At 37.4% G+C, this 17,102-nt stretch overlaps 1 protein-coding gene across 1 annotated transcript; it reads right to left on the bottom strand.

The window, feature by feature from the left end:
- Positions 1–524: 524 nt before the first annotated feature.
- On the bottom strand, positions 525–15,529 carry LOC148127524 (uncharacterized). Its single transcript, XM_087928543.1, has 3 exons — positions 15,211–15,529; positions 5,068–5,176; positions 525–3,726 (listed from the first exon to the last, which is right to left on the bottom strand). Exons 1-3 carry the CDS (start codon positions 15,379–15,381, stop codon positions 3,440–3,442), a joined length of 567 nt encoding a protein of 188 aa, XP_087784669.1. The 5' UTR covers positions 15,382–15,529; the 3' UTR covers positions 525–3,439.
- Between the last annotated feature and the right edge of the window lie 1,573 nt (positions 15,530–17,102).

The raw sequence follows: 17,102 nt of genomic DNA, 5'->3' as shown, positions 1-17,102 counted from the left end.
CTTCTCTGTACTTGTTGGAGAACCTTGCTCTAAACCCGTGTTTCTCAGTCCATAAAGGTGCTGAGTTTGAGAAATACCACTCTAAGCCATCTGATAAACAGAAAATTGGAGTAGCAGTTTCTTGCTGGGTCCTTTGGCTGATTCTAAAGGGTGCTTACATTACCCAAACCAAGACCAAAAAAAAGACATTGTTCCCAGAGACTGACACAAAGGGAGGGATGTCAATTCATGAGAGTCTTGTAAAATGTACATGTACAATATATGAGTTTTTTTTTTTAGCACAATGGGTAATTCTGCCCTGACTGGAGCAGAAGAAAGCTCCAGGTAACTAACATAAGTGTCATTTTCCTTAATATAGGCAAACCTATCAACACATTCCATCAGTTTGGCTCTGGAGCACTTCTTTGGGTTCAGTGCTCAAATTGCACCAATGTCTGGGAACCCAGAACTAAAAGAATCTGAAACAACTTCCCATGAGAGATCTTGAGTGGGCAAAGTTTGAAAGCAATACCTTTATGCAACAATAGAACAATAGAATACTTTATTGGCCGAGTGTGATTGGACACACAAGAAATTTGTCTTGGTGTAAACACTCTCAGTATACATAAAAGAAAAGATACATTTGTCAGGAGTTGAGAATCATAAGGTATGATACTTAATGATAGTCATAGGATACAATAAGCAATCAATCATACTAGGAAACAATCAATATAAATCATAAATATACAAGCAACAAAGTTACAGTCATACAGTAACAAGTGGGAGGGGATGGGTGATAGGAGTGATGACAAGATTAACAGTAATAGTAGTGCAGACTTTGTAATAGTTGAACAGGGTTGAGGGAATTATTTGTTTAGCAGAGTGATGGCTTTTGGGAAAAAACTGTTCTTGTGTCTAGTTGTTCTGGTGTTCAATGCAATGTAGTGCAACAATTGTAAGAATGCCGTGTACACAGCAATATACTTTAAAAAAAAACCTCTGAGCTACAAAAATACAAAAAAGAGCAACCAAAATAGGGGGTTAAAATTGCTCTCCATCTAGGAAAAACAATAGTATTTGGAACTTTTTAGTGTAGAAAGTCATGTACGTAAAAGCAATGTTTCTCAACATTGGCAACTTTAGGTTGCCTAGACTTCAACTCCAGAATTCCTAACCAGAACATCTTTTAGTATGGCTAGAGTAGTTTGAGCTTTTTTCCATTAGCTATCCAGCAAGGGGGAAAGATAACCAGATTCTTAAATATCAGAAAAAAAGACAAAAGGGTTTGTTGAGCAAGGAAAAAAAAAAGCATTCTTTTGGATTGGTTAATATTAAAGATTCTGACAGCCAAAGTCCAGCCAAGGCAAACTTCAGCCAAGATCGTCTCATTTTCACCCTGGCTGTGAATGTTTGCCTCACTAAAGCTCTTGTAGAAAAGTTTTGTCTGTGTTAAGAAACACAAACTTATTTCACCTGGTAGGTTGCTGGTAATTGTTATTAGAGGCACCACACCAAGGCAGTCAATACAAAATACACAGGACGGTATCTTGCTCAAAAAGAAATCAGCTCTGTTTGCACTACATGCTAAATCATAAAAGGTCTAGTGAACGTTAACAATAATCAAGCTGAGGATGTTGGGGAAATGCATTGCTAAATGTTTAACTGATCTGGATTAGAATGTTCTATAGACCCAGCGATGTCGTGATGTTTGTTATGTACTTTCAATCAAATAAGAGCAGCATTTCTCAATCTTGGCAGCTTGAAAATATGTGGACTTTATCTCCCAGAATTCCCAAGCAAGCCATGCTGGCTGGGGAATTCATGGAGTTAAAGTCTATATATCTTCAAGCTGCCAAGGTTGAGGAGGGACACTTCACAGGGTGCAAATAGCCGAAATGAAAAGCACAATACAGTAGGATGAGATATATTAAGAAGCAATTTTTCCTAGAACTGGATAGGGTTAAAGAGAAAGCAGAAGCAAGAGAGAAGGGACAGCCAGAGCCAAAATCAGATTTGCAGAATACTAAGGTGACCAACTTGAAAAGGAGGACACAAATAAATTTAAGAAAAAAAACAAAGCCACTTGCGTGCAGTGCACTCTTGCGCATGGCACACTCTTGCGTGCGGCACACTCTCTCAGAACAATTCTCCTGTGTGGAGTGCATAAGTCTCATAATCGCGTCTCGCTGCACTGTACCAAGCTTTGATGAATCGTCATGTCAAATACAAATACATCACATCACACACAACGGATCGGATCGGCATCGATCAAATACAGAGATTTACAGATTAGTCTTCAAATATCAAGAAGGAGGACATGTAGGAGGACACTTTTCAAGAGAGGACAGAACTTACAAAAGAAGGGCTATCGTCCCTAAAGGAGGACAGTTGATCATTTTAACAATATACATTACTGAGTCAAGGTCAGGATACCATGTTATGACAACAGCAGGGCCCAGACGGGCAGGGAAAAAAAGTTGGTTTTAATATAAAAGAGACCCAGATTTAGCTCAGTCTTGATCAATTATGTTGCATAAACACCAAAACATAACTGTGTGGCAGTGTCCAAGTCTTATCTTAGTCAGTTGTCCAAAATGATGCAAAAACCCACAACTGGAGATTGAGGCTGTATTCACAACTTTTTAAACTTAGTTACTGGATTAACCTATTATCTAGATTTGCAAAATAGAGAATGACAGACAATATGAGTTAAATATTTGTAGTATCCTCAAAGAAATATTGTCTCCAGAAGATTAGACCACTGAAGAAAAATGCTAAAGCTAATACATGGCTAACACAAAAATGTGCTACTTTTAATGATAATTTTTCATTAAAATTAAATTCTCCTTGAGACTATTGTCAAACGAATTATTTGAAAAATCTTCCAAGTACTTTCACAATTCTTTTAATGAAAAACCTAGTTATCAGAGAAGAAGTACAGAAAAAGAAAAAAATTGTTGGCATTCTCCTCACCAACAAGCTGCTTTGAAAAATTATGTTATAACAAAGAGCCCAAGATTTTTACCCATATAAAAACATTTTGCATCAGTAGCCTCCAAGTGAGGGTTCTGTCATATTTTTAGAAATATTTTTTCAGAAATTTCAGAAGTGGCATCAAGGAAGAGTTGCAGCAAACTGAGCAAACAATAAGCATCATAGGCAAATTGGCTGAAACATGGTCTCAAAAATTATTATGAATGAAGGAAAATATATGTGTCCCAGGATAATATTGCAGGATCCAATCTGGGTCTGTCTCTTGGACCAAAGGTTTAGTCTTCCCAATTATTTGTTGGTGCAATTCTTTATTTCATTCTGAAGTTTATGGAGCTATGGTTATCTTGTGGACCACTTTTGGAATGATTAAGGGGCCTTAAAAAAAAATTTCAGATTGAATGTTCAGAGAAATAAGTTGTTTTGAAATTAATGTCCTAGCTTGGAATATTTTGTTTCAAGACCATCTTTAAACATTTCCTTCAGTCTCTACCTTGAACTCTGGCTCTAGGAGTTTTGCCCAGACTTCATTGTAGGGATGCATTTTGGAAGATAGATGGTTATATTGGTCTACCATCCACCTCTTTTCAGAGGCCCATTTCACTAGACCTCCTTGAAGATTGTAAATCATGGAAGAAGTAATGAAATTTTGATTTTTCTCACAGCACAAGTAGTCACTCAGGAGCTGAGCTGTCATGGATGATCGATAGCCCACAGTGCAGTAGCAAACAATGTGTCTATGATACCCTTCATATTCTGAAATGGAACAAAAACAAAACTATTACATGTATATGTAGTGTGATGGCTCTATATGCTAATACATATCACTCTGTTCTCTTTCTGTGTAAACAAAGTTATGTAGTATACGAAAAAGAGTAAAAGCAAGTAAGCCAAATAAATTAAAAGCATAAGGGAAAAATGAGATTTTTAAAAAAGGAAAATATAATAAAACTAGTTTATACCAACAGTTTTCCATACTTTTCTATCCTTTGGTCCTCATTCATTCTAACTTTTTCAAGCAAGCTAGACAAGAGCTAATTAAACAGGCACACAGAAACCAAGAACTTCTCATAAGGAAGTTTTATTAAAGAAAAATTAAGAAGGTGTTATGAAAGAATTCTGGTTGACTGCACTTTATCAAATATGAGTTCAATTTATAACAAGTAGTGTTCAAATTACTTGTGCCTTTTTCTGCTGGCTTTACAAAAAGAGCCAGAAGAAATTATTCTTTTTAGGCAGACATATACTTGTCATCTGTTTCTTAATGTGGTCTCATTTAATATCAGGTTGTTTACTTTTGACCATGTGTGAGAGCAACCCTAATTACTGGTCAGTCACATTGGTGTTCAATCACCCATTCAAAGTCTTCTTGTTTTACACACATACTTAAGTACTCCTCTCCCACTGAACATGCTGATTGGCATTTTTATAGCAAATAGCTTGATATAATGGCTTGCTTGAGCCCAGGAACTGGGAAATAAGGATAGGCCAATATTTCCAAAAATAGGACCGGAAGGAGTCAGAAGACAGAGTGTGCTGTGAAAAACTAAAGGAGGCCAACTTGATTCAGGATCTTTTTTTCCCACCAATTGAGTAGAGTTGGCAATGTCACATTCTTTCAATCCAAAATAGTTTGCAAAAGGAAAGAAATGAGAGAGCAGTAGGAAAACATCTGTATATGACAGAACCATAAGAAATAAAAAGAAAAGTATAGTGGATAATTTTTACTGCATTTAAAGGTCCCGAGAGAGGGGGCAGAAATAGGATATTAGACAAACTGTTATAGAAGCTTTTGTGGCCAATAGCCTGGTTCTTGGTCATATTGTTGCAATGAAAAATAAAAAATTTCCAAGTCTTCCAACTCTCAGCCTTTTGTGCCATAGTGAATAAGTATAATGAGACCTTTTAGAAATCTAGGAGGATGTAACAACTGAAGTCCTGGATGATTTATGGGAGAAATTCAATTCTGCTTGATGAAGATTGTCTCAATAGTATTTAAGCATATCTTGATCATGTCTCTAAACACTTGTAAAGACTGGTTCATTTGAAAACCTTCACAAAGCAGGCCAATACTTTCTAGAATTTTTTTAACCATACCTTGTTTGACCCATGCTTTGAAAATTTCCTTTACAGCATCAGTTTCAGGAGGAACTAAGATTGCTTCTGGCAAGTGGCTGACTTCAAATTCTGCTAGACTTCGAGTATCCTAAGACCAAAGCAATATGCAAATGAAAATCTTGAAAGGACTGAGCAGAATCACCAAGGGGATTCCCATCCCATCTTTTTCCTTCCTTTGTGTTCCTTCCTGGCAGCAGGATCACTGCTTGAGAAGATGGAATCAAAGGCATTTTAATAACAGAAATGTTCTGACAGAGCAATCAACCAAGGGAACAACTTCCCTTCAGAAGTTGTGGGAGCTTCATCACAGGAAGCTTTCAAGAAGACTGCCATCTGTCAGAAATGGTGTAGGGCCTCCTGCATGGGTGGGGGGGAGGTTGGACTAGATGACATACAAGGTCCCTTCCAACTCTGTTAATCATCACTAGGCACATTTCTCTGGAACAGGAGACTTGGGAGAATAGAGAAAATAGTTGAAAGGATGAGATATAACCCCTGCTGTACATCCTTTCCAGAGGACATTCAGATTCTTTGATCTGATGTTATTTTGGCTTTCTGATACAAAAGGTTGTAATTGCCCCATTTGATATATTGTCCAAGACATTACTTGGGCGGGGGGGTTGGACTAGATGGCCTACAAGATCCCTTCCAACTCTATTAATCTGTTAAACATATCATATCATAAGTCTCATTATTTTTCTCCAAAGATACCAAGCTTCCAGTCTGCTTAAGTAAGGAGGTAAACCAGCAAAAGTAAATTAATGGAGAATGGTTCTAAGACAATGGAAAAGCTTAAAAATTACATACTGGTATTATATTGGAAAGGACAATTTTCAGATATCCTCAACCCCTCCCCCCACCTTTTTTTTTTTGCAGGTCTCTGGGCATCTACTGCCAAAAATCAGTAGTATACGCTTCCATTTTGGTGATATAAACTGTAAATAGTAATAATTTATTAATAGCAGAACATACATAGCAGATAACGTGGTAATGGCTGAGAACAGGAAAGTTGAAAAAAAGATTAATTCTAGCTACACAAGACCAAGCCTTAAGAACAAATGCATACAAAGCCAGAATTGAGAAGCCAGAAACAGACAGGAAGTGCCACCTCTGCAAAGAAGCTGAAGAAACTCTTGACCACCTAGTTCAGCTGCTGCAAGAAGATGGCATACAGACTGACTACAAACAAAAGCATGACAAAGTAGCAACAATGATGCATTGGAATATCTGCAAGAAATACCTTTTGTCTGCAAGCAAGAACTGGTGGGACCACAAAGTAGACAAAGTAATAAAAAAATGAAGCAGCTAAATGCTCTGGGACTTCAGAATTCAACAGACAAGCACTTGACACATGGCATCCCAGACTTATCAATTGTCAATGAGAAAGACAAAGATATCTGGATAGTGGACATAACAGAACCCCAAGGCAGGAGAATAGAAGATAAAGAAAAGAAGAAAAATGCAAAATGAAAAGATTTGCAAATAAAAGTGGAAGGAATGTAGCAAAAGAAAGCAAAGGTAGTGATAATAGTAATCAGTGCCTTGTTGCAATCATTTAAAATCAACCGGAGCATCATTTGAATGCCATCAGCATAGATGAAATCATCATCAATCAACTGCAAAAGACAGCTTTACTTGGGACAGTTCATATCCTGAACAACAACATTTGCCTATCCCAGGTCTTGAAAGGGATTCGATAGGTGGATAAAAATGCCAAATCCAGTCTAAGGATCTGGTTGATTGTGGGACTAACTGTAATAATTTATTAAATATGTGCTGCCCAAAGCTCAGTGAGTGTGGGCAACTCATAACAATAAAAGAAATAACAATGAAGTCAATAAAATATAAAGAGAAAAATAGCAAGTTATATTAAATGGATTCACTATAATTTTTAAAAACAATTCTAAGCCTCCAGGAAACTTATTCCTGTTCCCAGACATAATGCAGTCCTGTTTACACTATATTACTAATACATTCATTGCTTCTTGTAATTTTATGCCTTCTTCTGCTTCTTCCTGTAACATTGTATCTGCAGCTTAAGAGAACTGGGGGTTTTAAAACAAAGGCGGTAATGGAGTCTTTTGAACAGACTTTACTGAGTTTTTCTGAGAGGGCTCTCTATCAAGCAATTGATTAGGCTTCCCAGTACTATAGCATGCAGTCTTGGAAGACATTGTGGTGCTTGGGAGAATATGAAGGGTTCATTTTAGCAGAAGCAAAATCATCAACTGAATGGCGCACTGCTTTAAGGTTATAAGATAGGAAGTCTGCCCAGGTATTAATCAGTGGCACATTTTTAAAAAAATCACTGAACTGACTATACTAGTAGAAGATTAGTAAAGCTTCAAAACTGATACAAATGTGGTGGGGAAAGGTTGTTTCTTTCGCTCAGATGGGTCTTTTGTAACATGTTTAACAATTAATGATTTTTTTCGGTTCATACCGTACGCCAAACTTTCACATGACCATCCAAGTTGCATTTGTGCCACCTTGTTGGTGAAAATGTAGTCGGCTAGTTGGGGGTTCAAGATGTTGTGTGAACAGATGCTGTCTAACACTTCATCTCCAAGACTAAAAACTTAATCAACAGATAATAAATAATCTATAGAAACAGTAGCTCAAGAGAGCAATTTAAGAAAGTAGACTGTTGTACAATGGATTTTTTTGTAAATTGTGCCTCATCACCTCTGTTCCTTGTGACTCCCCAAAACAGAACTGGCAGAACATTCAGATCTCTAATCAAGTATGTTCCCTGCATCATTTCAGGCAGTGCTTCCCTATGATCTTTCAGCTGTTGATGTGTAATGACAGAGGAAGAGTAAAGAAATTGCAGGCTACATCCCAGTTGTTATAAATAAACATCTAGTATGCACACCCTGCTTCTATAACCTGGTTGAAAGTAATTTTTGGGTGTTTCTACACATTTTATAGGACATATGCTAGAAATATATTTGAAGATTTCTAGATAGTCTTGAAAAAGCTGGTTACACTCTGTTCCAGTTTATTCACAGAAGTATATGCACAAATGCACACATATGCTAGAAAAGTGACCTCCTTCTACAATAACTTACATCTTGCTCCAGGCATTTTGCTACTATGAATCATAGAAAAAAATTACAAGGAATGCTGCAGAAGACAGATTCTCCCAGGATCAAAAGGAAGAATAAAGTCACTGAGGCTTAAGGCGAACACACTAAGCCTAAATTAATAACTATTAATATAATAACAATTGTGTCCAAATATATAAAAATATTATTGCTTAATGTAATGACCATGCTATGACAATGGTTACATCATAAATGAGTCAACCCTCCTAGTCTAGCATTTGGTGGAAATCCTGATTGTGTGTGCTTTTTTTTTTTTTGTACAATTGGCAATATCTGATAGTTTTGAAGACCAAAAATTAGCCACATTAGTATCAGATTTGCAGAGTGTTTATGAAATTCTGGAGGAAATATATCAAACTCTGAGCACACTGTATGCAAATAGATTAATGATTCTACTGAAAAAAATGGAATGGGATTAATAGTCAAATTTTCTGGCTATCAAGAAAGTAGCAGCATCAGGTCTTATCAGAAAAAGACAAATTTTGTAATCAGACACAAAGTTAGTCATGGTTTTGCTAACTAGAAAAAGGGTGAAAATCCTATACAGTTCAAAACTATGAGGAGATATGGATCCTGGTCTCACACAGAATGTTAATTTTAAATACGAGGGTCTGTCAAAAAGGAAGACAGTATTTCAAAGCATGCTCAATTGGGAATAAATGCCCCATTCTGATTGATATGACCAAACTGTCATTTTGAGCTTCATGTGATGCATAAAAGGAGAAATGAATAGAACTGAAATAAGTAGACTGATAGCAAAAGGCAGTATATAAATTCATGCAGTCAAAATGGCATTTGACTTTACTCTGTTTTCATTTCTGTGAATACTTTGGCAGGCAAAATGAATTACTGCATATATTGCATATTCTCTTTATTTTTCTTTGTATAATGCATCTTGATGAACACCTGGAAAGCAATAAAAGTAAGATTAAAAACTCTCTAGTTAAATTTTACTCAGTAGATAACATTGACAGAAATGGGTTGTCATTTTCTTCTTCCTAGGATCTCTTTTCAGTTTAGCCAACCTTTAGTCAAAAATTCAGGGGAGACTGTATCAGGTTTTCTGGCTGACATATTTTATTAAAAGGCCACCAGACTCCTTATTTTTTACTACCATGGACTAAAATAGCTTTCCTCCTAGCAAATTTACCCACAAAAACTTTAGAACCAACCTTCCTTCCTTCCTTCCTTCCTTCCTTCCTTCCTCCCACAGTGGAATGATTCCCAAATAGCTGCTAGAGGAGGGGAGAATCTGAATTGCAGGCCTCAAAATGGTTCCAGCTTTTGGATTGGCAGGAATGAGATGCCAGCATTTATTTTGTTTCATGGAAGTCTTTAAAGGGCACTGACTTCTCACGTGAAAAAGAAATCAGGATTGACAGTGAATCTGTGGTTTATTCTCTGCTTTTAACCCAGAGGCTATGTTTACTGGGGAGGGATTCCATTCTTTTTGCTGTGATAACAGTTTGCTAACCACTAAAGTCTCTTGACTAAAAATTATCATTTCATTTTTAACAAAAACTAAGAATAAGTCCATTTTAGAAGGTTTTGTATCTTGTTTCCTAAGTGAACCAATAGATTGGGTAGGATTATAGGTTGAAACATTTATAATAGCACATTGTATAAAAATAAACAAAACCACTACTAAAAAAAGTCCAGATGGATATTTCAAGGCTGCTATTATAAATGGAAGGTTTAAAAATAATGCAGCAAAGGAATGTCAACTGAAGCCTTACTATTTGGGCTTTATGGTTAACCACGGGGGTTGTGCAAATCTCTTTAGGCAAGAGAATCTGGTTCAGTAGGCAGAATGCCACACTATTTTTGATCTGCCCCAAATTTATTATGGCTTTCACTGAGCCCTTTTCATAGCACTTCTTATTTCAGGATACTGTAAGGCTTTTGCTAGTTCTCCTACCTACAGGCAACTAGAGGACACTCTCATCCCCTCCCCTTCACCCCTCTCCTTGTGCTGGGATCATTCAAGTAAATTCAAGCAAGCCAGGCTGGGAACCTTACTGTGAAGAATGAATGGGAAATGTCCTGTGTTTGGAAATTAAACTCTACAGAGACTCTACAACTTGAAGTATTTGTGTATCTGAAGAGGACTGTTTTAAATGTTCCATGAAGCAGATCATTTGCATGCTAGGGAGCTTGCCATAAGCTCTCAGCTACCAGTAGCACCATAAACACCAGGGAATGGGCTAGTGATGCATCACAGCTGCACTTGTTAAGTTATCATTTTGGACATAATGACTACAGGATGACTTTTGATGGCTAGCAAGAATGACAAGCTAAGCCATCTGTCAAAACTTGTACCAGGTTTTGCACAATGGTTTTGCAGGCATGGGTTGAAAAGGGATTATAAGAAGGTCGTGTATTGAAACAGCTGCAACACAGAACCCTCCTTTCACATGTTACCTATTATTAAAGAAGGGGGGGGGGCAAAGTGTCCACCATCAGGCAATGCATTTTGAGATAGATCTGATTTCAACAACTGTATTTAGGATGGTTGCCTGTTCCTCTCCTGCATCTGATTTGGAATAATGTGAACTCAAGAAATATATGGGAAGTCATTAAAGCAAAAAGAGCAGTTGGCAGGAGGAAAATAGATCCTGCCATGATTGTGATAGTTAGGTCTTGCTGAATGGGTAGCTAATAAAAATTACCTGCTAGGCAACAGAAGAATATAAGACTGTAGGAAAAGCTTTGTTGAATTAAGCCTATCAGCCCATGTAGTCCAACACTGTCTTACACAATGGCTAAATGAATGCATTTGGAAAGTTCATATGTATGTCTGGTTTGGAAGGCAGCAATTCCTTCCCACAATGATTTATTCATTTATTAAATGTATATGCCTCCCATCTCACTGTCAGTTGATTCTGGTTGGCTATTATCACCTCCCTGAAACTGCCTTTCTTCTGACAAAGGCAAAAGCAAGTGAAGCTGACAAGTTCAGGATAATTTGAGAAATTACCAACAGAAACCCAGATCCTCTAGTGAAGAAAAGCAAGACTGATACTGCAAATATGCAAATGAAATGCAATGAAATGTCATTTCAGAATACTGTTAATATAGCATTTTGATATATGTTCTTTCTTTTTGCTAGTGCTGAAAACTTTGACATTAATAGGCTAGTGATATCCAATGTATTCAGAGGGTAAGAACTGAAAATAAATTGACATATTAACAATGTAATGCATTTTTAAAATATTTTTTCTCCAGATTATGAAAAACCTGGTGATATCTCTAGCAATATATCTTGTTTGGAAGAGAGTAATATTTGAAACAGCACAGAATATGGAATATTAAGAGGTGGATGAAAATGAAATAGGCAGCATATAAATGTAATAAATTTTACATGCATGCACAAAGAGAGAGAATAAATACTGTATATATGTAACAAAAACAGAAAACAAAAACAAAAACAACTGTCATGTTGTTTGGAATAACTATTTTAAAACTGACAAAAATACTTTTCTTTGGAAAGCATTAATGAAAAATGAATTATTACCCTTCATCACTTAGTTATTTAATATAGTTTAAAAACTGTTAAGCTCCAGGGATTGCATTGGCAAAGGAGAACAAATTGCCCTGCCACCCTATACAGTGTAGGCCAAATAACGCTATCCCTGAAGTGGGAGCCATTTGTAGCATGGCCACAATAAATTGTGGCACTTCAGAAAGGATGCCCACTTCTGGGAAGGAGCCCTGTGACCTCCACTCTGTAAGAAGGCTGTGTGGTAGAATGGCTGCTTCCAGAAAGAGATCCCAAGAGGCTGGAAATGGAACACATGGGGTGCCCCAGGGGTGGTGGAGGCCTTGGGACACCCAAAGCAGCCTATGTGTGAGCTGGGGGGAGAGGTGGTGCAGAGCCTGCATTATTATCTCCCAGGCCTCCCCCACTGATGAGGTACCCAAGGCTTAATGACCTGCCCGGTCACTTAATGGCTGCATTGGGAAGAGCAGGAATGAGGGTTGTTAAGCAGAGTGATTCTGTGGACAACTCACATAATGAAATCATGACTTGCAACTATAATGAACAGACTCCATTGTAAGTTGAGGACTATCTGTGCATGGGACTGCAAGGCCACTGCTTCTTTGATCATCATACTCAGGAAAGGAATATTTGAAGTTAGTCTACAATGATAGAGATCTTACGATACAAAAAGGCCTTTTTCGGAAAAGGCATTATAACAAGGTTTCTTTTAAGCAGGTAGGAGTGGATCTGACATCTCCCTTAACCATGAGCTAAGCACAAACTGTTTGATTTAATCAGGTGAGTGGAACAAGAATTGAGCAAGTGGGTACAGCCCTCTCCTGATACCCCAATTCTGACTTATGTCTTGCTCAACTTTGTCCCCAAAGTACAATGAAAATTGCTCATTGTGAGCTTCTCACTGTTGTCTTCCCTGCAACATGTTGATAGAAGAGATAGTGCACAATAAAGCACCACTGGCATCTTTTGGGCAGATACAACTATGATGGAATGTCTAACAGGTTCTGGGAAAGTAGAGGAGGAAATAGGATTATTGCAAAAGAGGCATCTCAGCACAGGGGAGGTGGGAAGCGTGAGAAAGATTCTCAGAGTAACTCCTTCCTCATGCTAGGCATATGTTGAGCAGGCCACTTCCTCTGAAGGCTTTCAAGGTTGTATTATGTTACCATTGCCAATAAAGATCTTTCTGAAAATCTTAGTGTTTCTCGTACCCAGAGTTTGTCAGCCTTATAGAGCTTGTATCAATAGATACAAAGAAATAGTCCTTCTGCATCCACTGTCATGGAACAGGATTTCTCATGAGACTTAAATATGCCTCATTTCATTTTTGATCTGACTTCCCAAGAGTTCTTCCACCTGTGCTGCAGCTTCTATCTAATTCTTTGATCTGTGTTGCTGAAGGCATCTACTTAGCTCTGCTTAGCCAGTATCCAACCGTTTTACTAATAGACAAGATGGAAATTCTAAAACAGGAAACCAGATCCATCAGATTTTTTGGTTAAGCCATTTTAGCAGTCTCAATTGCGGCAGAGATTAATGGCAGCTATCAACTCATGAAAAGAGAACTGCAGAGAGATCTTTTAAATCACTGACTCTAGCTAAACAGGTATAGAGAACTACAGAGATGATCAGGGAGAGGTTAAGCAGAGACTATTGTCACAAAAATGTGTTTTAAGCCCAGGAAACAAAGTGTGAGAAAGAGCTTCAGACTGACTCCTCCCTAAATCACTGGGAAATGGGCAAATGAAGTCAGGCTTTCATGATTCTGTTACTATAGCCTAGGTCAGCAAAGTATAATTCCAGGAAAACATGTGCAAAATGTTTCCTGACCTGGATTATTTTAAAGGCCTAACAACAGCAAACCAAATCCAGCATGGGATCTATTGCATGTGCAGGCCAGATAACAGTGGCTAGAAGTTCATGATGGTTCTGAAATCCCTCAAGACAAACAAAATCTAGAATATTTACAGTAACTGTCTTGCCAGAAGTCATTCTGGCTAACTCGGAAAAAAGACTATGCAGTGGGATTGAGAATACATTAATGGTGTTAATGTTCCTGCCATCCAGTTAATTAGAGAAATCAGCAGACTGTTCAATGGAACTTCCGGTTAGTGAGATGCAGTTTCTGTACACTACCATTGCACCACTAATCACAGAGTAATTCAGAGGAACTAGTACAGATTAACTCATGCCATCTCCTCTCAGCTGTTTTTATAATACATTTTAGGATGATGGCACTTTTATCAAGGATGCTCTCACGAATTTAGCCTGCATGAACAATTGCAGACTCAGATTCACGATTCACATCCCCATGTGCAAAAGATTTGCACTATGTCACATACAGGTTATCCCAGACCCTTCCACTGCTGAAGATAGAGAACATTTAAAAAAAAATAGAAAAGTCTGTGGAAAAAAGATGGAAAAGGAGGAGGCAATCATTTCCCCCTGCACACACTGATAAACATTTGGAATTTGGAAGCCCAGAAAACTGAACCAGGAGTTATTCACTTCAGGAATGTAGAAATAGGTAAAATGTACTTGTATGATCCAGCCATTTGTATTAAGTTTTTTATTTCTAGTTTCTGTGGTGTGCTAAGTATTACTCCCTTTATTTTCCTGTACAAGTTATTTTCACTGTTCAATTGTTTTTCAGGGTATGTTGATAAAGATAAAGAATGTTTCTTTAGAAATCTGATCTGAACCTTCTCCAGACTCTTAATAGTAACTTGGGGAATAATAACAAAACCACTGCCATCTTGTGATTTGTCTGGAGCATTGCATTTTCTTTTAGAGATTTGGGCAACTCTGAAATGATGTTCTTCCATATTATTAATGTTTACTTAAGCATTGCTTCAATTGTTTAATCAGTAGATGACCAGGCATTAAAAATAAGATAGTTTGGAGGGCCTAAAGCTGTCAGTTGGATTCTTTGGTTAGATTGCCACCTGAAAGGAAGTCTTCCTTCCTCTGCAAGAATAAGATTGAAACCTCTCATGTATCTGGTGGTGCGGTGGTTAGAATCCAGTACTGCAGGCTGACTCTGCCCACAGCTTAGAGTTCAATTCTGACTGGATCAAGGTTGATTCAGCCTTCCATCCTTTCGAGGTCAGTTAAATGAATACCCAGATCATTGGGGGCAATATGCTGACATTGTAAACTGTCCAGAAAGTGCTATGAAGCACTATGGTGTAGTATATATAAGTCTAAGTGCTATTGCTATCTCTATTGCCAGTTACTCAAAGGTCCATTCGCCTGACAATTTTTATACTGTATTACCAAACCTCAGAAAATAAAACCAGGAAGCTTGAATGCTGGCAGGTTACAGAAATGATATGAATCAATCTGAAGAAAGAACTAAGAAAACCCTGAAGATTTGCCAGCATAGTATTTCATGTGACATAGTGGCTTTACAGGCCTATCCTATCAATTGATATAACGTTAACCTTAACATATTGGAAAACTTACTGCATATCCAATAGAAAAGACAATGATTCAGTAAAGGAGAAAGCAACTTACAAGAAGGAGAAGCTCTCGTGGTTTATCTTCCATCCACTGCTGGAGGGTTTGTGTTGGTATTGACTTGACTCCTGGAAACCGCTCTTCAATCCATTTGATCACCAAAGGTCTCATTTCAGAGGGTTCCCTCAAACCTGAATCTTCAAGGTCTTTTAGAAATTGGTCAGCCATTGGCTTGTGAGGTTCACTGAGTAAGAACTTTTAGCTGTAAAAGTAAACGTTGATTGCAAAAATTCTTGGCAAAAAAACAGTTTACAAACAATTTTGATAGCAAAGATTATCTCTTTAGCCAGTATATCTATAAAATATGTTTAAATGGTTTGTATGCCTCTGCCCTGCTTCACTTCTGCCTCTTGCTTCTCTTTCCCTACAAGCATTCAGAATTTGACCTCTGGACAAATAGCACATGAAACCTGAACAATTAAAAAAACATGATTGCAAAGGGAGGAGACATAGTCACGGTAAAAAGTTAACGTTGCCTCCTGTTAACAAAAATCTGAAATCACTCTGCCCTTTGAACACTCAAAAACAGGAGCCAAAGAGGAAAAAGGTGAGATCTAAAACAAAAGGCAAACTAAATTTGCTTTTAATGCATTACAGACAGTATTCCTACACTTTTGAGATAAGTGAATTTCAACCAGTGTAATTTTATGATTTTTCTGTGTAATACTTTCCTCTTCAATACAACCCAATTCCAGGCTCCGCTGAATTTCACATTCTTTAAAACCTTGCTAATCAAGCTTTGAACCTGTTGGAAAGAAACAGATTTAACTCTGTTGTTGACATGTCAGAAGCTGGATAGAAGAAGACTAAATCTGTCATTTTGGACATTTTTTTTTTTTAATGGAGCTTTAAACATGAAACATAAAAACTAATAAAAGCTTGTTGGAAGAAATATCCTTCTGGGTTCAGTTCCAAGTGGGGAAAAAGACACTGGAAACATGGAGGCTGTTTGGAAGGTTTAATGGTGGACAGGACCACATGGCCTGGAGCTCCGGAGTGAAAAGGAAGGTGAAGGAAGATATCAAGAAAGAGCTGAGGTGCTGAGAGTGCCTGGGTTTTATAACCTTTGTTGGGATTTGAATTGAAGCTTGTTTCTAATTGGTTGTCAGATTCCCATGGGGCCATGCAGGGGCAACTCTGTAGGCTGTCCTGAGTTCTAGGCTTGGTTGAGCCTTGCTGGATGATGATGCACTGAAAAGGGCTTTTGGCAATTGCTATAGCTTTACCTGGAGATCTTTGTTATGTAAAGTATTCTGGCTCAGGCCTTAATGGCCTACCCATTAACAAAGGTGGGGGTGAGTTTCTGCTTCTGAGGTGAGTTTCTGCTTCTGAGTTTCTACTCTTTTTAGAGGAAATAATCCACCTTTTTAATATTTCCTAGGATATTTCAATTTTCTAGGAGAGGTATGGGTGCTAACTTCCTACAAGCTAATATTTAGAATAAAGAAATAAGTCCCAAGGGGGCAGAAAAAAGATTAAAAAATAATTTCTGAAGTATACATGTAAATTAATGGTTACATTACTTTCATGTTTTCTATTCTTTCTAGTTAACAAAAATATTCAAATTCATTTTTTTCTGTTTCACACAAAAAGTCAAAAAGAAATTTCCAAATGGCAATAAATTTAATAAAATTGATGTCTTTTCAGTGATCAAAGCTGTCAATTTAGCCATCTCAGCAAGTTCCATCATCTTCACCATCCATTTCTCCATTGTGGGTAGCGTCAAGTTCATTCCATATAATGTAATAGTCTAATTGCAGTTGTCACATATAAAAATAAAGTTCTGTAACTTTTTTCCAATTTTTTTCAATAAGTCTCACAAGAAACACCTGTGATATTAATATTGAAAATCTCCCAAATGAATGTATGTAACTGAATCCATTTTTCAC

Source organism: Pseudonaja textilis, chromosome 1, assembly GCF_049901715.1.
Source record: "Pseudonaja textilis isolate UNSWEBS1 chromosome 1, rPseTex1.2, whole genome shotgun sequence".
Taxonomy (NCBI): Eukaryota; Metazoa; Chordata; class Lepidosauria; order Squamata; family Elapidae; genus Pseudonaja; species Pseudonaja textilis.
The sequence above is the reverse complement of the archived record's forward strand: the minus strand, read 5'-3'. Positions and strand labels throughout refer to the sequence as shown.